Raw genomic sequence first — 21,293 nt, forward strand, 5'->3', positions numbered from 1 at the left:
AATAGAGAGGAGTCTAAATGATAAAGGAATAAACTGCCTGTATTGAAAATTGTGCATATGGTAAACTACTTTGAATACAACAAAAGCTGTGTTGTTAATGTGAGCCTTAAATACTTCAAGACCTTATCAAATCACCTGGTGGAAACAACAGGACTCCATTGTCTTACAGGAGCTAAACTCATTTACTCAACTAACAATCTATTCCACTGACTTTCAGCTCTTACTTCAAGAAAAACTTTGTATGCATTTGCTTCTCTGTAACATGAGTTGTATTTTCTTGAATGTTGAAAGCCACTGAGAAGCAGAGAGAATAGGGCCTTTAGAACACCTTTTTCACATGTTCACATGCTGTCTGAATCACATTTGCAGGAAGATGTCAGCCTTTCAGGCCCAGCTAGAAGAAAGTCTGTGCTGCCATGAGAACAGACCTCTGTACTGCCAAATGCCTTGTGACTTAGTCCATCACAATACTTAACTGGGAAAATATTTTTTTAATGGAAACTATTTTCTTTGCCTTTTCTACTTTAGGCTCTTCAGACATACCAGACTGATCCTGACATGAGAAAGATGCTAACTCATCTGTATTTCTATATCATGCCTGTATTTAATGTGGATGGATACTATTTCAGCTGGACAAATGTAAGTAATGTCAGTAGTATTACTCAAAAAATTATTCAGACAGGAAAGATAGAATGGTTGTTACATTATTCAAAGGTGACTGTATAAATCCAGTCCATCACTTTGTGCCTTGAAAAATGGAAGTAAATTACTCCACTTAAAACAGAATACTGAATATGTTTACCAGGGTTGATTTGTTATGTGTACAAGCAGATTTTTGCCAAAATAGAGTAATATTGCGATTTACATGTTTTGTAACTTATGCTAGGATCGATTTTGGAGAAAAACAAGATCAAAGAACGTGAGGTTTCACTGTTATGGTGTTGATGCTAATCGCAACTGGAAAGTGAAATGGTGTGGTAAGTATGGAGATACTTTGGTCCCCCAGTTTAGACTACCCTGTATTTAATTATCCAACAGAGGTAATTATCCAAGTAGGTTAGGTCACATCTGTTGTGAAGTGTTCTCTTTTCTGTAGTTAAAGTTGAAGATTTTTTTCCCATAAAGCCATAAGCCAAGGCTCAAATCTTCCTACTAACTTCTAAAAAAATAAAAGTCCCCAACTTCAGAAAAACAGACCTTCTCATAAGTAAAAAGTTGTCATGGCAAATGTGGCAAAATTTAAAAAATCACACATACAGCTATTCTGTATTTTGGCAATCATATAAATAATTTGAAGCATAGCATTAAGAATGAACCATGACTTTGCAAGATTTACCTAACTGCAGCTCTAGGAAATATTTCAAGCTTAATTTTATTCAATTTGCCATTTCTCTGAAATTATTTTAGTTTTGTAAATGTCAAACTTACTTTGTTGGCCTCAGTGTCCTTAAGGCCATTATTATTAGTGATTTAATAAAGAAAGAAGGTGCTTCTAAATGCATGGAGATACAATTTTAAACTCCCAGCACTTCTGTAAGTACTTCATAAAAATTGGACTCAATTTTGCATAGAGAAAGCAGCAGCAATGAAATAACAACCAGAAGATTTGGAATGGGTCCACCAAAGAACAAATGGTATTTATTAAATCTTACCAAAAAATAGTGCAACTCACAGAGGGGTAAGCAGCCCCTAAAAGTTCTGGTGTAAGAAAGTAAGAACACTGAAATACAGCCATATATACCTGCTGACCTGCTCTTCCACCTCAAGAAACTTCCTTCAGCTCTCTGTGCAGCTGTTTTCTCATCCAGCATTAGTCAACCTTCCTTATATTACAAGCTTCTAAAGACAAGAAATTGTGTTTGCATAGTGCAAGGGCCCTGCCTTCAGCCCATTCCTCTTCCACTGGAAGACTCTAGATGTTTCAAGATTTACCTAACTGCAGCTCTACTGAGCGCTGTACAGTCTGGCTTGCAACAGCTGGATTCTTTAAGTAGAGTTGTGAGAATTTTAAGGATAAAAGTGAATGTGAACAGATGTATACATTCAATCCAGTATGGACCTGTGAAATATGCTTCAAATTGTTTTCAAGGCTACCCACTATAAGGAGAGGACTGAGACAGAAGCAGAAAAGAAACCCTGTGTTAGCTGAGAAACCCTCTGTTAAAGAAGACAGGCCCAGGACTGCTATCACAATCTTTAAGGCAATTTTATGATGCAAAAATAACATAAAGACAAACCAGTCCTACATCACTGTTACCATCTTTACTTAAGTGTGTAAGCCACAACTGCAGATATTGTGGGGACACCCATTTACTGTTCAGAAGACAGCCAGTGGCATAACTGGAATGATCAGTTCTCTTACAGTGTGTTGAGAGATATATCTTAGGTACCTATCAGTGCAACATTAATATTCAATGAATTTTCTTTCTAGTTCTAATAAATCTTTCTTGGGTTCCTCCTCCCTCTTCCTGCTCCCTAGCCACTGTATTAAAGCACATTTTTTATTCAGTCCTAAAAATGCTTGCTTAGTTTTCATTCAAAACACTATTTTTTCTAGGCTTAGTGAAACTGTAACAATACCCATGTGTTGCATGTTGTAATCCCCTACTTGTTGCATTTCTCCCCTGCACTGAACATGAAAGACAGGTCCCCACCCCAAGTTCAAAAAATAAAAATTCCTTCAAGGCTGCTCGTCATCCCAACAAGCACATGCTCTGCTTCCTGCATTGGACCCCAAAGTCTGTCTGATGGTCTGCTTTGATGGAGAATAAAAAGCTCTTTCATCAACTGGGCTGACTGGTACTCAGATGACCCTAACCAGTCACTTGGTATTGTCATTAATATCTGACACTGGATGAGTCAGAGAAGAATCTGGATCATATCACACTTTGAGGCTTGTGTAATCATGGTGTGTTTAACATTTAAAACTGCATGTGCTTGTAAAAACCTTTTTATTCAGCTCAGTTGCACTTAGAGTTTTCAGACAGGCTTGAACTTAACTGTGGGGCTTCCACGCAGGTGTGCTGTGGCAGACTCCAGCCTCAGCAAAGCCACTAAATGCTATCAGCAGTGAGCTAGTCAGTGCTGATAACACAGCATCCCATCTGCTTTCCTCTTCCTTTGTAGTGTAGGACTTTGATGTAAGGTTTGTGACTCTCTAGGGACCAAGCAAAGGGCCATATCACTGCTAGATTTCATGTTGCAGTGCCCTGTACTCAAAACAGTGCGCAGAAATTGCACACAGACCCATGTGAATACTGGCAGCAAGAACTCTGGGTAGAACCGCTCCTTGTAATGCACATATATTGCAATAACTATGATGGTTTAATGATAATCAAATAATAGCAACTTTAAAGCAAAATAATGAGGTACTTAGAATTAATTAAAGTCATAGGGCAAATCTAGATAAAGTGCTTGCATCCAAATCCCCAAGCGAGCAACAGTGGGAGTTAAAATTCCCAGTACATCCCAATTTCCAATGCACCCCAGTGCTCACTGAGGACAGTATCCCATACTGGCAGAAGTGGCTGCAAGGAAATTTGAATATCATGCTCCAGCTCATTCATACTCTTAGTCCTCCCTCTGTATCAAAGTGCTGGTTTTATCACTCTCAGTACACATTTCCTTTGTTCAGTGGGTCTCATGATGGATGTTGGAGGATACTTGTCCTCCCCGGGTATGCTATTAGGTACAGTAATATAGCAGCACAGTAACATTTTACACAATTCCATTTGCTTCTCTTCCCTGTAACTTAGAAATGTCACAGGAGTTGATACATGCTGTAGCAATTCTTTTTTCATTCTTGAGTTACTTTAAAAGAATTTCCAGTACAAAAATTGAGAATATCCTTACATTATCCAAGGCTACCATGGAAACCTCCTCTTTTTACTACCAGCCAGTTTCACTTAAGGTAAAGCATTAACTACAGCTGGGATAGCACATGACTCACTGTAATAGGTTGAACAGTCACCATAATAGGCTGGACAGCTTACAGGGTTTTCCTTCACTGGAAGTCACTAAACTGAGTCATATTTTACCATTGGGCCATTTTACCATTAGCTTGTAGGAATCCACTGTTTATTAACAGTGTTATCCATTGTCATGATTCAGTATACAACACTGTTACAGGAGATGAAGTATCTATAAGAAAAAAAAGCAAAGGCTCTGGGGACTTGGTAAAATAGCTCTCCTTTAGCTATATTATCTGAAAAGAAATCGAGGCAGAGTGCTCTTGGGATTTGAATGACTTGGTGTCCATCTGTTCTGCGCAGAGAAGACCATCTGCCCTCTATATAACCCTTCCGTATCCACTGCAATCCAAGCACTAATACCTTTAGAAATCCCCACCTGTAATGGGCCATTGAATGGTAGCCTCGATTTTCATCTTACAAATGAAAATGCAGCATGAAATTCTTCCACTTCTTTTTATTTTTTTGGCATGATTGCATAACCCTGTTTTAGTTGATATCATTATGCCTTCTCACACACTGCTCTTTTCTTATTAATTGAAGGTGGCAGTACTTACTATACAAAGGAAAGCTAATAAAACACTGCTGTTTTAAGTCCCTGATGGCACCAGGGAAGTTTGCAAACAATTATTATTCTGCAGGTCAGTGTAAAATGTGTGGTATTTTGAAATTACAGTGGATAAAAGAGCAGCGTAGATTTGCATAAATATTGTTCTTTTAGGCCCAGGCCCTAAGCTGTAAATGAGACGATAGCTTAGATCCAGAATTGCTAAAGTATAAAGGAGCCACTGCCACATCTCCTTTTCTAAGTTTCATCTTTCAGTACCTCATGGGATATTACAGTAAGGCTACTCTTGAGCAGCTTGCTGCTGCCTGAGCAGATTGACATAAAGATATCCTCAAAACTGAACCCCTGCCCCAAACTTGAAGGAAAGTTAGGCCCTATGCAAACCGAGGTGATTTCTATTTTAGCTGACTGAACAATCATCCCATGTGACTTTTTTTTTCCATAAGGTTTTCAGGGGTGAAAATAGGCAGTAGTTAGGAGTTGTTATCATGGTTCTAAGATAATCCCTGTTGAGGTTGTCTACCTGCCATTGTAACCACCACTGTAGTAGATAGTACATTAAAAGCTCTAAAAGGCTAGATTTGTCCTGGGAGTGACTCATGAAAGAGGTATAGCTCTCTGATTTCAAATAGACCAACTGAGACCCATCAATAGTTTTAATACTGGAATGCTGTCATAAAATGTGCCACTGATATGAAAAGCCAGGGAAGAGAATACAATGAAGTCAAGTTCTCCTTTTTCAGTTGGAAAGAATGTATCCTCTGGGGAGAACTGTGTGTAGTTGGCAAACTGGGAGCTTGGTGTGTCTACTAGATGAGCGAGCAGATTGCTGCACTGAGGTCCCATAGGCTCATTCCCATCAGGCACAAGAAAGCAATTTGTTTATTGCTTTTCATGCTTTTGCACATGGGCCAAAAAAGGTTGAGCCAGAAGTTGACCCTTGGAACTTCTCTGTGATTGTTCAACACCAACTTTCTCTTTCAACCTCTAGATGAAGGAGCTTCGTTACACCCATGTGATGATACTTACTGTGGTCCTTTTCCCGAGTCAGAACCTGAGGTAAAGGCTGTTGCTCATTTTCTCCGCAAACACCGGAAACAAATAAAAGCCTATTTGTCCTTCCATGCATATGCACAGATGCTGCTGTACCCTTACTCTTACAAATATGCAACCATTCCAAACTTCAACTGTGTGGTAAGTACATTAAAACTTAGGAGAATGTGCTTGTCTGTATATTTTTTGGTACATTTTGTTTTGAGAGGAGACTTGTTTCTTCAATAATTTGCACGTTTAATATTGAGCAGTATTTATTCTGGATCTACTTGCAATCACATTTCTGGTTATATAACCTTCACACACCATGAGTCAGTGGCAATTTGATTAAAATGGTATAGTGCCTTTCATCCATCAGTCCCTTTAAATGACTTTATAGGATAAATTCCTAAATTTTAATTATAGTTATTATCATTTTATTTAATTAACTGTAATGGGAATTACATAGTTAGGTCCTTGGGCTTCTAGTTGAAATTCTGTCTCTTCATGCTCAGAACTTAAACACTAAGAGCACAAAGAAGATCATCTTCAATGTTATGAACAAAATAAAACTGAAATTATGTTTATCAATTCAAAAAGAAATCTCTTAGATTTCACCAAAATTCCATTGCACTACATATCATTCGGTCAGACACAGTGTTTTTAACCCTTTCAGAAAAGCAGGTACAAAAAACCAGGAGCTTCTGTATATTAGAAAAAATAATTAACAAGAACACATTTTTTGATGTAAGCCTATTGATTCACAGATGAGTACATTTCGTGTATTCCATGCTCATCCAAATGCATAGCTATTCCCTTTGCTTGCAGTCTGAGGTCTGTTTTAGCCAGCCCCCTGTTGATAAAACCCCCCCTTATGTCTTATTCTCCGAGGGACACATGGCTAAGATTTGCTCTCTGTTTGCTCCTGCTCTCAGACCCACATTGCACAAACCAGTTGCAAGCCTCTTTCTCTCACCCTCAGTCCTGAGTAAAATTACATTTTCCATTTATCTTCCATTTTGACCTTGAAAGCTGCAGTGACTTTTAACTTGCTGGTTTTCTCCGAAGGAGCTTAACTGCACCTTAGATTTATCCTGTGCAGAATAAATTATGTTGTCAGTCCCTGGAGCTTCGCTGAAGTTTCACTCAGCTGTTCTCTCAGGAGGCTGCGCAGCCAGCACTCCGCAAACTAAACTCTCTTTGTAAGTTTATTTCTGTTGAGACAACTAATTTTAGTAGCTACTAAACATTCTTCTATCTGATGGCATTCCTATGAAACAGAGCAAACTAAAAGTTAACTAAGCAGCCAGAGGAGCTAAAATATGAAACTTGTGGAGACTGACCACCCAGCCCTGTACTGACTGTGAATAAATTTATGAAAAATTTTTTATGCTACCTTCACTCTCTTTTGGGGAATGACAAGGAAAAAGGAGTTCCCCAAGCGAATTGATGACTATTCAGTTAGCAAAAAAACATGGACTGGGAATTTAAAATCATAGGTTCTCATTCCTTTGAGGATCAGCAGGTGCGAGCATATATTTTTAAGAACAGACAACAGAAAAGAAGGTAAAGATGTAGTGTTAGGAAGAATCAGCACTTCTCTGCAAGTATATGATTATTGGGTATCTGACTAAAATGTCCAGAGTAATGTAAGGCAATAGCAGATGCTATAGATGGGAAATTCATTGTAAGGAGAAGGAAGATTTAACTGAGAGTTTTCACACACACCAGTATATTTTACACGTTGTTCTTGCTTCTTAAGGAATAATTCCATTCTGAGATGGGGCGTAACTCTGCCTTTCCATCCATTGCTTTTAGAACAAAGGATCCCAGTTTTTGATGTTTAGCAGGTGTTCCTCAGGTTTGAAAGACCTTGGATCAGGCTTCTCATCAGAGGAGGTGGATCACAGACCTAAATGAACAAAAAAAGACACTATTTTAAACAACATCCATGGATAAATTGAAGCCAAATACCAATTCTAAATATCTTGTCAGTATTTGAACTTCATACTTCTTTTCATTGCAGTCGGTCAAAAAGAAGAGGGAGGTTGAAATAAGAAACTGAAGTAATTTCCTGTTATTTATAAAGCTCATTATAGGGATCATAGTGAAAATCAAGGGAATACTTGTTGGTTATTTATTTGTCTGTTTTAATACTTGCCTACAGCCAAAGGCTCCATCACCTGGTGGCTCATAAATGCATAGTTTTTAATATTTGAAGTTTCTAAAATGGTGACTTAGGCTGAGGTTTCAGATTCTCCAGCTCTCTTGGAAATTGCAGTTAGCTGGAAGGTCATAGATCTCTGTTTCCTGACACTGATGGAACAAGCATTGTTGGTCTACATGGGCTGTGTACAGTGGAAAACTGTAGGACCCTACATGCATAGCAGATAAATAGCTTTTGGTGCTAAAAGTGGGCTACAAGTAATTCTGAGCAGAAGAAAGGCTGTTTCTGTCTGAGTTGGATCATCCTAGTAAGCTGTCAGTTACCATTTCAATTACAGCGTTCAATTATTCAGAGCTGCCTTTAAACTGGAGAGCAGTGTACTGATCACAACGTGTATATTCTGTTCTCATTTAGGCACAACTGTCTTATTAACACTCTCCTGAAATCTGCTCTTTTAAGATGCTTAAAATGAAAGTGTTCTTTTAGATTGAAAAAAACACCAACAGAAACATACATCCATCTCAAGAGTTTTAAATTTCACCTGATTTTCATCCCTTTTCTTCCTGTACTGTCGTTTGCCTTAGTGTTTGCAGTGAACTTACATGGCATGACTGAGTTTGTGTACACCTTTGCAAAAATCTGATAATTTTATGTGGCATTTTCTCCTTGAGGGCGTTCAAAGACTGGTTGCCTGGATTTACTCAGGATCCAACCTGCTCAGTATCATACAGTTGAGAACTGTCCCTTTCTTTGGGCACATGGCTCTAACAGTGGAAGTCAGCTGCATTCCTCAAGGCTAAGAACTTCAAGTTCACAGTGCCCAGGGATGCGTGCCCACGTGCCATGGACTTGGGATGCTCCCGGTCTGACCTCCTTCTGTGCTTCCTCCGCACAGAACCCATTACTGTTGTGCTGATTTTACATGGGCATTGCTAAACTATTTCTTCAAAAGATTCCAACAGAATTTTCTGTTGTCTCATTGCTGTACAGTGCATAATTCACATAATGCACAGGGAGTCTTTTCATTTGTGGCTATATTCTCCTTGCCATGGTGCATTTATTGGGACTTTGTTCTCCACCCCTTTGAGCTCCCTCAGCTGAGCCCTGTCTCCTGCTCCCTTGGCATCAGGCCTGTTGTCAGGCCATCCTAGTCCCACACCAAGACCCTGGGATGGTAAGTACAGCTGCTTGCAAATTTTGGTTGAGCAACAGAGTCTTGGACTTGGGACAGTGCCCCTGGCTGCAGCTGGAGTTCCCCCTTCCTGGGCCCTGTGCAGCCACAGCCACCACGGTGACATCACTCTGCCACCCCACCACCCTCACAGGGTCCAACAACTCCAACCCCATCATGGGTCTTGCATGTCACAACTCAGAAGTCAAGGCATATGGAGGAAGAGTTCCAAGTGACAGCATTTCTCCCACAGGACAGGCCCTTCTCATCTTTGGCGTTAGGGTGAGTCAGAGGTTACCCCTTACTGACAGCTACATCCCAGACCAGCAGAAGTTCCAGCAACACTGGGTTCAGTGGTCCTTGCCTCCACACACTCTCTCATGGAGGCGGCAAGAGGCCAAGCTGAAAATGTCAGTCTCCAGCACCATCATCCTTCTGCTAAACAAACAATAATTATGGTTGTGCCTAACAAATTTTTGTAATGGAATAAAAATGTGCTCTTTCATTTGCTGAGAGGAGTGTAAAATAAGCTCTCCAAAGCCCTACCTGCAGGTAAGTTGTTTCCAGAATGACATTTTAAAGCAGTTTTCTCTGGCTTCTCTACTTGGACAGACAAAGCCTGCATGGGTCAGACTGAGGACTAAGTCAGAATCCCAACTCCTGACAAGGGCAAACAAGTGGAAGGTTAGGAAAAACATTTAAATGAAAAGGCAAGTATAGGGTAATCCTTCCTCAGTGTATTCATTTAGTGCCTGATGAATAACAAGGTAAGGACTGAGTTCATGAAGACTTGCATAAACCAAAAGCTACAGCTCTTCTGTTCAAGGAAGTAAAACAACTAAAACAACCATTGCAACTTTACCCAGTGGTTCAAAGTCCAGCAGTTTCTAGCTCCAAATATAATAATTTCCTGTTGTCTATAGGGACATGACTGTGTTTTCCTGGCCTTCATTGTATATTTGCCAATATACTTTTCTTTGGGGTAATAATATTCCTTTTCCTTTTGAATATGTGCATCCTTTCTGTGCGTTTCGATGCACTATCCATATGTGACTCTCAGAAATTTCCATGGGTCAGGCCTTCTGCACCCAGTTTCACAGGGTGAACCATGAGCCTCCTAAACAGCCTTTCAGCCCCAAGTTGTTGCAATGTAGGCACTCATTTTCCCCATACAGCACTGAAATCACATTTCCATAACAGTGGAAAGAGCTCTCCAAGACTACATCATCAGGCCCCAGATAAAGTTGGACCAGCAGTGAATATCTACCTGCTGGATCAGCGATTCAGGAGTGGAACTTGCTTCCTTCCTTCTTCCCACTCTGCTCACTGAACCACTGTGAGCGTCAACAAGACATCATTTCTCCTTCACAAGTCCAGCAGGGACAAGGTTTAGTGAACTGGGAAATACATCCTCAGAAAATGTGAGCATGGCTTTTAAACTGCATAAAGAAGATATGATTTCATCTCATGGTCATCTAAATTTGTCGTGTTGCTAAATTGACATATATGCCTATAATTACAAATAATTAATGTCTGATCGTTCACAGTACAGTGAGCTCTTTTATGTCATGAAAACACCAAAACAAGTTTTTCGGGGAATTGATGTTATTAAAAATAAATTATGCATTTATCCTTTACTATAATTTTAACTTAGCTGCCATGGACTCATGGAACACAGCATTGCACTGGAAGTCAATGATCCATTGATTCAGGTTCCAATCACAATACAGTACTTAATTCAAAGTCTAATTTATGTATTTGGTTTTTTCTCCTCCCCAGGAATCAGCAGCCTATAATGCTGTTAACGCTCTTCAGTCAGCCTATGGTGTAAGATACAGATATGGCCCTGCATCCAGCACTTTGTGTAAGTTTCCCTCTGCAGGTTTGTGACTTTGACCTTCCTACAGTAAGAAGGAGAATACCCTTATTATAACAAAGAATGCAAACACTATTTAAAGTGAACTTTGTTCTGGTTTTGGTTGTGAGGAAGGCAGAAGAAAGTTTTGCAACTGATTCAGTCGATTGAAGTAAGATTAACTCAACTGATGCAATAACAGAGATTAAAATGCAATGCATTTGAGAGTCAAAAGCCAGCAAATAACATACCATATAAAACTGTGGATTCTTTAAAAAGAAAAATTAAGATCTTAAAACTCATATCTTTATCAGATACTGCAAATGCACTACTAAGTTGTAGCAGCATTTGTCAGGCAAGCTCTCTGTAGACAGGTAAGAGAAAAAGAAGTTCAACAGGTTTCAACAAGACACTTTTTTTTCTTTACTGAAACCTTGAGCCTGAATGCTGTGGCTAATGATAACAGACATTGAAAAAGTGAAAAGCTAAAGACTATTTGCTAGTAACTTCCTGCATCTCATCTGTCATTGCTGCATTTCAGCTACAATTCCACTTATCTTGGGCCTCCATCTCCCAGCACAGTCATCATCTTGTGCTCATTACACTGCAGTCAGTCACTATGTCAAAGGAAAAGCAGTGTGAATTAATGCCAGAATTGCACAGATTACAGCAGGCCACATGAGAGATGTATCTGTATAAAAAAATGTGTCTTGGGTAATCAACATATGGAGATAACGAAAGCATAAGCAGCACACTTCCTCAGGAAGGTTTGTTAATATTAGACACCACCTATGCAAACGCTCTCATGCTGTGAGGAAATGGTGAGAAAGTAAGACAAATGAAAAGAATTTTAAAATCACTTTCAAAAGAAGATGGTAGATTACTTTATCAACTTCCCCCCTTCTCACCACAAATGAATTGCCTAAAAAACCCAATTTAAACCTAGGAGCATGCAGAGTTCTCCAGTCCAGCTGGGAGATCTTTGTGGAAGGAAAGCTTTAGACTGCGCTCACATGGGGACAAGAACAATTTGAGGCTTTATTCTAGATATTCTCTTTTAATAAAATTTTGCTTTACACAAAACAATTACAATATCTTTTCCTATGAAACTGAAGTGTCTAATCCATATTGTGCTGAGCACATTTCATCAGGTGCTGGGTTCTCGTACTATTTCTGAAGGGTGTTCAGGATCAGGGCAAGCAACAGCTGGAGTTGCAAGTATACTCACTGAGCCCCAGAGACAAAATGCCACAGGAGCCCTCTGGTGATTTCAGCATGACTTGGATTTAACCTTTTTTAATGCTTTCTCTGAATTGCCTATTTCAGATGTGAGTTCTGGCAGCTCTATGGACTGGGCCTACAAAAATGGCATCCCATACGCATTTGCATTCGAGCTGCGTGACACTGGCCATTTTGGTTTTTTACTTCCCGAGACACTGATCAAACCAACCTGCACAGAGACCATGCTTGCAGTTAAAAATATAACTCTTCACTTGCTGAAGAAATGTCATTGAAATGGATTTCTAGGAGCTGGAAGTGAATATTTTACTCCTAGTGCTGATGCCTTTCAGCGTGTTCAGTTGCCATTCTAAGTTTGGCCACTTCAGAATTCTAGAAGCTAATAGGAAATACAGTATTGTTTCTGCCAAATTTACTTAGTGGAAAATGGAAAAAAATCATTTAATATCTGCTCTTCTAAAGTCCATAAAGTTGATATACTAACTTAGTTACCAGTTTGGTGCAAAATAGTTTCTTCTTTTTGCAATAAAACTTTAGTTCTGCAACTTCAGTGAGGCCGGTCCTAAAATAAAGCGCCACTTCCAGGCAGTTCCTGGCCTTACTCCTTTCCTTAAGATGAAGACTTCCTGTGGGGTCTCTCAAACCAAGGGATAAAGTTTACATTCATGTAAATATACCCTGTGACCCAACACAGGCCTGTATCTACTGCAATAAATGCCTTATAGAGGTAGCTGGCTGCACTGCAAGTGGCAGTGTAGCTTCCTTCTGCGTGTATACGTACATACATACATATATGCACTTTTGTGATTTTTTTTTTTATATTATGCAATAATTTGAACCAAGGTTTCTTTGAACTGTTCTGAGAAATCTACTTTCAAATGTATATAATTGGAGTGGACTCAAAATCAACATATTGTCTTTGAAAACGTAACTTTCCTAGTGATGTGTAAGGATTATAATGAAATACTATTGAGATAGACAATACTCTGCTTTATGGAGAGACAAAGCAACTTGCCATGACCTGGAACTTGAAGCTGGCAGTCGACTGATGCATCTGGGCTCTGCTGCCCGTTTCCACCAACCACGGATTTAGCCTTAAACTGTAATTAACTGATGTTTTATTTATCAGTATTCTTGCAGTGAGTTCTGTAGCTCTTTGGCTATGTGGCTCTTCTTCTTGGAAGTTGTATTTTTATGCATGTTTTAAAGGAATTAATAAATTTTTAATAGATTCTTAAGTGAGCCAGAGGTGAAGGTAGAAGCCTTACAGCTGAAATAAAGTGAATAAGCACTGTTTGAAAGAATAATGAAAGCACAAAGAAGGTACCAACATGTTGAGAGATTTTTCGTACTTTTAAAATACTATTTTTTAAATCTTATTATATCTGCAGAAGCATATATTTTACTTTACAAATTTTGAATTTAATCTTATGCCACTACATGTTAACTAAAACATATTTGTTAATAAAATTGTCAAAGACTTTTGAAGTATTCTTCATATTTCACTTCAGAGTTAAATCTTTAGTTCAAGGATGTAACAGTTTTACCTATCTGTAAAACATTCCTGACAATAAGGATGGGGAATTTAAAAAAAAACTAAAAAAAAATCCTCTCTAAATAAGCACTTGAATTTAGCAAACAAGCAATCTTTATAAGTCTTATAAGGGTAGCACTGTATTTAATAAAGAATATCATTGTTTTCAGGACTCCAAAAGGCGATCAGTGAGCAAAGATGACAGAATTGCATTCTATTTGTCTAACATTTTGTTAATAAATGTGTTTATTTTACACAAGTTTTCTGAAGGCCTGTTCAGACTTGTTTAATTCAGTCTTGTTTGAGTACTGTAAGTTTCTATTCTGGCTTATTAAAAGTCTAGGGGACAGAAGCCCTCAAAATAGTAATTTCCAATTGCTTATGAGCATAACCATTAAATATTTTGAAGACAGCAATAACTGTCTTTTTCTATGCACAGATTCCTGAAGAATATCCTTGGTAGTGGTACAAATGCTTAGCACCAATTGTTATGAGTTATTCTGAATTTAGGTGACAAGATTGAACTACTATAAGGATGTAAGAGACTGAAAAAGAGGATGAATGAGGGATGTCTAATTAGCATGAGGCAAATTCACCTCTGAATTGCTACAGTACAAGCATGGAGCAGGAGATACCAGATTCTTATGTGATGGTTTGATTCCTGCTTGCAGTCCAAAAGTTCATCATATGAAATATTTCAGCTTTATGTTCATACCATTACAACTCCACTGGTAATGACAAGTAATTCAACTCTTGAAAGAAACAAATGTCCTCTTTTAATTACCAAAAGGACCTAACATTGTAGACCTAGTTGACCTTCTTGGACAGAAAAACTGCAAGTATTCTTAGATTTATCTAAGAAACTTTGACAGTAAAAGTACTTGATATCAAACCCTTTCCATGCGTAAAGCTACACACTAGTTAATGGATGGACTTCACTTGATTACTATGTATGACGCACAACTGAGAACTCTGAGCTGAGTTTTGAAGACCTGTGCAGGGTAACATAATGCCCCATAGCTGAATACAAGTGTAAACAGTCTCTGAACCCTCTAGTTTCAGGGTCATTAAAGCTGGTGGAAACACAGTTGCTGGGAAAGAACAAGCCCTGTTTCCTGAACTAAAATTTAGTAAAATAATTTTTCAGCAGAAGAATGATTCTAAATGGAGTAGTTTACCCTAAGGAGAGGACTAATGGCAACCAGCTATTTGGATATGAAATCATATCATTTTTGTGACTTATAAATGTTTATTCTCAAGAACAGCTCTTTTTTATCCCTATAATTGCTTACTTCTCTTTCCTTTGTAATTTTCAGCAATTTTTATTGACTACAGGACAACAGATTGAAAGGTGATTTCGAGAAAAGTGAATTTATTTTATGATCATAGGTACAGTTTGTCATTCAACACAATAAAAAGTACATGAACAGCAAAACACTGTTTAGTAACCCAGCAGTCAAAATCATATATATAGTGATTATGTGAAATCCAGAAGTTACATTTCCATTGATTATTGATAGAATAATTATAAGCACTTCTGTAACTTGGAAAACAACATCCGTTATTTTTTAATAGCTTTTAATTTTTATAAACAAACCTCTGAGATTAATTAAGAGGAAGGAAACAGGTCCGTGCCTCTTCAAGTCACCATTCCAAAAAACAAGTATTACAAATTACATTAAATCATCATTCCTAAATTGATTTAAAAATCCCCTTTAGAGATCAAAAAAGCTATTGAGCTTTGTTGCAAACCTTGAAGAAAGAGCACTGCTGATGGGTGAAGCTTCTTGTGTATTTTCCAGAAGTTGCTTCAAAAAGGTCAGTGTATTTGGTTGCTCATAATATATAAAGCCTATGGAAAACTGCAGTTCCTTTTTGAGAAGTGCAATACCTTTTCCGAAATGTGAATCGGTAGAGTCCAAATGACCTTGAATGCCAACATGCATTTATATCCAGAGCCAGTCTATAGGAAACAGCATTGTGCAGATTGAGCTGCCTACTCAAGGACCGCATAAAATAGCCATTGATGGACAAGATTGTGTCTAATTCTTAAGGCTGGGAAGAAAGCTTTGTATTTCTTATGAAAAATAAGTCAATATTCAACTGCTCCAGTTTATTTCTGTTAAACAATCCCTTCACTTTTTATATTTACATTCATTTTAATGGTACCAATCAAAGAATAAGATACTCAGTAGCATGGGTAGGGTAATAAGTACTTTTGTTAGCACTTTAACCTTTCCTTTGGTTGTCCAAAATTACTTTATTATTTCCATAGTTCACTGTTTTGTAGCAGTCACACATGCATTCGTGTTTTTGAATCTTTAAGCAGTTCTTAAGTGATGGTAAAACACCAGAACAATATCTCAGATGCATAGAGATACAACTATCAGTCTGCGGTAGAAAACAGAATAAGAGAACAGAAATTTAAATAAATTACAGAAAGACATCTTAAAAACAAACCCTGCGGCATTAGGTATACTTCTTAAAAAACATTTTTAAATGCTCACAACACAAAATAATTTGTAAATTTGTTGGAAATTTAAAATTATTCTGTCCACAGAAAAGGTAGATTATTTGCCATGTGCTTAATGTTTGCCTGACTCTCATAACTATTTAGCATAAAAAATTGAGGTCCAAACAGCTGTAATTCCCTTCTCCTTCATTGTGTAGGAGGGAAGCTGGGTGTGGAGAGAGCTGCCTTCTTAGTGACTGCATCGGTAGATTTTCCAGCCCTGTCAGCAGCACCAAGCTGGGAGTACTGATGCTGTTGATGGGTCTATCTTGGGGGAAGTGTAACAACTGCAGAGAGGTTTTCACTCTTCCTGGCTGAATGCGCCTGTTGCCACAAGCATGATGCGCCGGTTGAGCAGCTTGTCAGAAATTTACAGCCTTAGGCTGCTCCTGGTGTCAAAAGGGCCTGCCCTAACAACAAGGTCTTCTGTTAACATCCGCAAGTTTGGGAACTAGCAGTGAGCTAACACACAGTTCTCCTTAGAAAAAGATGTTTGGGGCAAGGGCATTGAGAATTGGGAAATCTTTAGCCACTGAATGCTTGTCCTTGCCTGACAGGCAGGAGCAGTCAAGCAGAAAGTCTCAGGTCTCTCCACTTTTAAGGTGGAGGTCCTTTCAAGCCATCTTGTAAGAGAACACATCAAGCACAGCAGGGCTTGCCCTTGGATTCAGACATCAGGGAATGCACTCATAAATAATAGATTCAAATGTTAATTTAAAAAATCTGCCACTGTCCCCAGCCATGCAGAGAGCATACTTTGCCTGTGACAAGGAAAATTTATCCATTGCCCTAAAAACATGGGGTAATCTATTCCATCAGTCTGGCCTGCTCTGAAAGTCCAGCCACTTCAACACTGCTTGGCCTTTTTGAAAAAGACATGTGGCAGAATAACCATAACAATGAAATATTTTAAACTACCCCCAGGCCCGTAGGAGCATATACTTTATATAAAAGAATGGATAACAGCTTCTGAAATAAATATTGTGGTATTACTGGGAGCAGGTGTTTTAGTCTACTTTGCTGACTGTGATGTGCCAGGCTATTCCTCTGCATACCAGGATGGATCAATGCTGGGAGGAGTGTGTGTTTTATTAACCAATTAATGAAACTTTTTTCCCACTTCTGAGCAGAATATCAAATTAGGCCTGAAACTACATACACACAAAAGAGTCTGATAAAGTTGGATTTTAAAAACAGGATTTTCAATTTTCTTGAAAATAATGCAGCTGTTAAAATCACAGCCATAGTTTTCAGGTGGTTTATTGTTTTCAGCATGTCATAACTGAAAAAAAACCCAGTTATAGCAGCCTTGAAAGCTGAGCAGAGATGCTGATCTACTCACTGTTTAATTTCCCTTGTTTCATTTTGCTTTGTTTCTAGATTGAGAAAATCTGTTGATTGGGCTGAATTGATGGAGTGCAGTCAAAAAGCTGAGTGTAAAGGGTTTTTCTGTGTCTAATGAGCTAGAAATAGCTACTTAAAAAAAAAGTAGCTTCATCTATTTTAAGTTCTTTATACAGACTAATTGCTTTATGCTGTTTGAAATAAATTATCACATTCACAGAGACGGTTTGGACAGATCTATTGTTATTTTGTTGTGACCCAGCCAGTTTTCTAAGGTTTAAAATAGTGAAATGTCTACTACTGTTGTAGAAGAACCAGAGCTGCTCTTTGGCCTTGACAGCACAGAATCTGTACTTGAGCCTTCTCTAACAGAACAAATTTGCTCCATCATGCTGCATGCACCTCCATTTTTCTCCTTCCATTTCAAAAAAGAAGTGAATACTGTCTGTTGATGATGACTTCGGGCTATAAAAGAGCCTAACTTTTGGTACTAAATTTAAAACATGAACCTGTTAACATGTGTGAACTTCCCCACATACCTACGCAGAGCCAGTCACACACAAACACTCTGTCTGGCTGCACAATGTGTACTGTGTAATGGTTTATGTAATGGTGTAGCTGCAATTCTTGGCAACTGCAGGGCTGCTGATGGCAGGCAGCATGTGTTCAGCATCTCTCCGCTGCCTGCTGGAAGCACACACAACTTCAGCTCGTCCGGCCAGCTCCCTAAAAGCCCTTTGACACTATTTCCCTGGTGCAACACAGGAAGTTCTCGCTTCTGCTGCAGTGTGTCTCCGTGGGTTACCTGCCACTACTGTTGACACACCACCTATGAGCTTCCCTCTCAGGCCAAGCCCTTTGTGTGCTGCACCCTACAGAGCTCAGAGGTCGAGTTTCCCTATTGTGAATATTAGGGCAGAGGCTGTGAGAGGGTGTTATGACCCCTACTCCAAATGTGGATTGCATCCCAGAAAGCTTTCTTACCTTGTGCATAATGAAGAAAGTCCTATATCATTGCCCAGAGTCAACAAAGGGGTGTCTGAGATTGTGCCTGGAATGTCTGAAGTGTTAAGGAGAACACTGGAGAGCCTACAAGCCCATACCAACTTCCACCAGGAGTTTTGGAACTGCTTCAGCCCATATTAAGCATTTGCAGGAATACATTTTTAAAATAGTAATTTTAGACAAAAAAAACCCCTTATCTTACACAAGTTAAAGATTTTCTTTTGAAGTTTTTGTATTTATTTTAATGAGGTTTCTTTTCTGAGAAATGAAGTCCCTTCTGAGAAGCTAAAGTAGAAATAATGTGAAGTTGCTCTCATGCTGAAGGCTGTTTAGGAAGCCAGTGGATGCAGTCCACTACCTGTCAAAAACACACTTCCCAACACTGCAGATAGTAAGTGCAACCTTCAGCTGCAAACATGTCTGAAGACCGGGATATTCTGCAGGTAGCAGTTTTGAGGCAGAATGACTAATGAATGTTGAGAAGCTCTTCTACAACTCTCTCCTCTGGAGCTGAGAGTAGGAACATTATGCTTTCACAGCTCTCAGGACTGCACTTTTCCAAAAAACATTAGTCTGTGTCAGAGTTTTAACAGAGAAAGGAAGGTCCCCATTCATTTCACACTCCTCTGCGCAGCACCAGCGAAGGGCTCCTTTGCTGGTGTGCCTGGCTGCAGATCCATTGGCACCCAGCCCATCAGAAACAGTGTTGTTTGAAGTTGATGGAATCACTGTCTTGTTTTCCTTTTGCCTTTATGAAAATCACAAACAACCCAACAGTGCTAAAGCCTGAATATGCACAAGAATAACTCTCTCCTGTTTAGGTGTCTGTTGAAGGTCACACAAAACCTCATTTCTTAAAAATTCCTTTTTGGATTCAGAAATTTCCATTCTGTTGAAAACTAACAGTTTGTATGTACATGGGGGAAAAGAATAATCCCAGAAGACAAATGATTAATGGAAACTTTTATCCAAAACCATACCAAGTACAGTATGTATCATCTTCATGGCTTAATTCTGAATGCACAGAGAAAAGGTGGGACATTTGGAGTATGTTTTCTATTTTCACTTGGTATCAGGACTAAAAATAAGGGCAAAGGACAGAAGTCTATAACACGGAAGAAGTCCAAATTAAGTAGCAAGACTATGCCCTAAGAGCAGCAGAGATTACTGTAACTAGTATAAAAAGGCATTTTTATTTTTAACCAGGAATAAAAACACCAAAGCACCAAACAATACATTAGAAAGATGAAAGAAAATAATGTTGAATAATGCTGATGTTTGAAAAACCCAGAGCTGCTGGGTCAGATGACACACTGGGAGAGTGAACAGCTATCAGTGACACAGGTAGAAGAACAAAATTTAGAAAAAATTTGGCAAACAGGCAAAGGCTAATCATTTTAGATTGAATGACACTACGTGAGGAGTATAAAAATAACTTCATCCTGAATAAGTAAAGTAAATAGATACTGCTGGGATTACTTCTAAAAGTAACAAGCAGAGAAGACAAGATGGACACTAAAACAAAGATAATCATTTCTCTGATCATCTGATGGTGTCAAAGCCTATAATCAAGCTTCTTTTACCAAAAAAAAATTACCTGCCTTCAGTGTATACCCATGGGGACAATGTTAATTAATATTCAGCAACCTTGCGACACAATTAATTTTTGGTGTACGTGGATATTAGAAAGAGGCAAAAGGTATCTATCAAATATTGCTTACTACCTTACCTGGCAATACCAGTGTTTCCTACCTCATGAAAGTTTGCACTTTACCTCTTCAGCTGTACATGTGGATAAAGCCCAACACAGGCAAGCCAGATTCCTAGCTGCTGTGTGAAGAAGCAGAGCAGTGGATTCCATACAGAAGTAACAGAAATTGTCTGCATTATATTCGGGGGGTATTTCCACAAGGGAACACGCACAAGTGTAAAAAGAACCACATAGCTACTATAAGATACTGGAAACTAAAAGAGGGTTAAGATCAGCTTCCTCTGTAGAAAACCTCGCTTGTCAAAAAATTCATCAAAATATTGATCCCACTGCATAGTAGATGCGCATTTCTTCTGCCACTTTTTATTAAACACCCATAATGCCACACAATGATGATTTTTCTCAATTCTCCTGCATGTCAATGCACTTTCATAAGTACACAGCTTTTCAAGAACAGATTGATACCATAGCTGAATAGGATAAAGTTGCAGCACAACCAATATACAGTATTAAATTAAAGACCTAATAAATTCCAAGCAAAAAGCAGCACTGCAACCCAGGACATGAGATTTATACAGGAATGTTTCCAAGGAAGCCTTTCTTAGGCTTCCCTAAATCTTGACAATGTGTATCTATTTAAATCACACTTCATGCTCAGATTCACCGGAGTAAAGAAGCCAAGGCTGCAAGGAAAGCAAAAACTATTGGATATGTATCAGTTTACTTGCCATTTGTTTAACACAGCCAGAGTCAATCTATTTGCCTAGTTGTCTTGGTTTGAAAGACAGGTGTCTGCTAAGGAAGGCAGAAGCCTCCCTTGGAACGGCAGATGCGACCCCCCTTCCCTCCGAGTTATTATAATTTTGAAATCAAGGGGCTTTTAGGCAAAGATGTGGGAAATAGGAATAACAGTTCTTTACTATTATATATCTCTATGTGTATAACCAGTCAAACAAAACAACAGTAACTATGGCAGTAACAGCAAACAATCACAAACCCAGTCCCAGCCTTCTCGGCTGTCGGGCCCTTTCCCCTCGGGTGCAGTTCCGCTCGCAGCCGGCAGGGGCGCTGGCGGCTCCCGGTGAGCAGGGCAGGTGCGATGGTTCCCCCGCGGCTGCAGGGGGCGCTCCGGAGCGAGCTCGGGGAGCACGCGGCACCGGTGCCCTGGGATCCCGGGAAGGGATGGG

General features: G+C 39.0%; 1 protein-coding gene across 1 annotated transcript in view; it reads left to right on the forward strand.

Annotated features, from left to right (window-relative positions):
* Nucleotides 1-12,275, forward strand: part of CPA6 (carboxypeptidase A6) — a 45,503-nt gene extending 33,228 nt beyond the window's left edge. Inside the window, exons 7-11 of the mRNA XM_017731143.1 lie at nt 529-639; nt 887-977; nt 5,528-5,730; nt 10,686-10,770; nt 12,088-12,275. Coding sequence (XP_017586632.1) covers nt 529-639; nt 887-977; nt 5,528-5,730; nt 10,686-10,770; nt 12,088-12,275 — 678 coding nt within the window. The remainder of the gene's footprint in view (nt 1-528; nt 640-886; nt 978-5,527; nt 5,731-10,685; nt 10,771-12,087) is intronic.
* Nucleotides 12,276-21,293: the final 9,018 nt, after the last annotated feature.

This window comes from Corvus brachyrhynchos, unplaced genomic scaffold (assembly GCF_000691975.1).
Source record: "Corvus brachyrhynchos isolate BGI_N302 unplaced genomic scaffold, ASM69197v1 scaffold961, whole genome shotgun sequence".
Lineage (NCBI taxonomy): Eukaryota > Metazoa > Chordata > Aves > Passeriformes > Corvidae > Corvus > Corvus brachyrhynchos.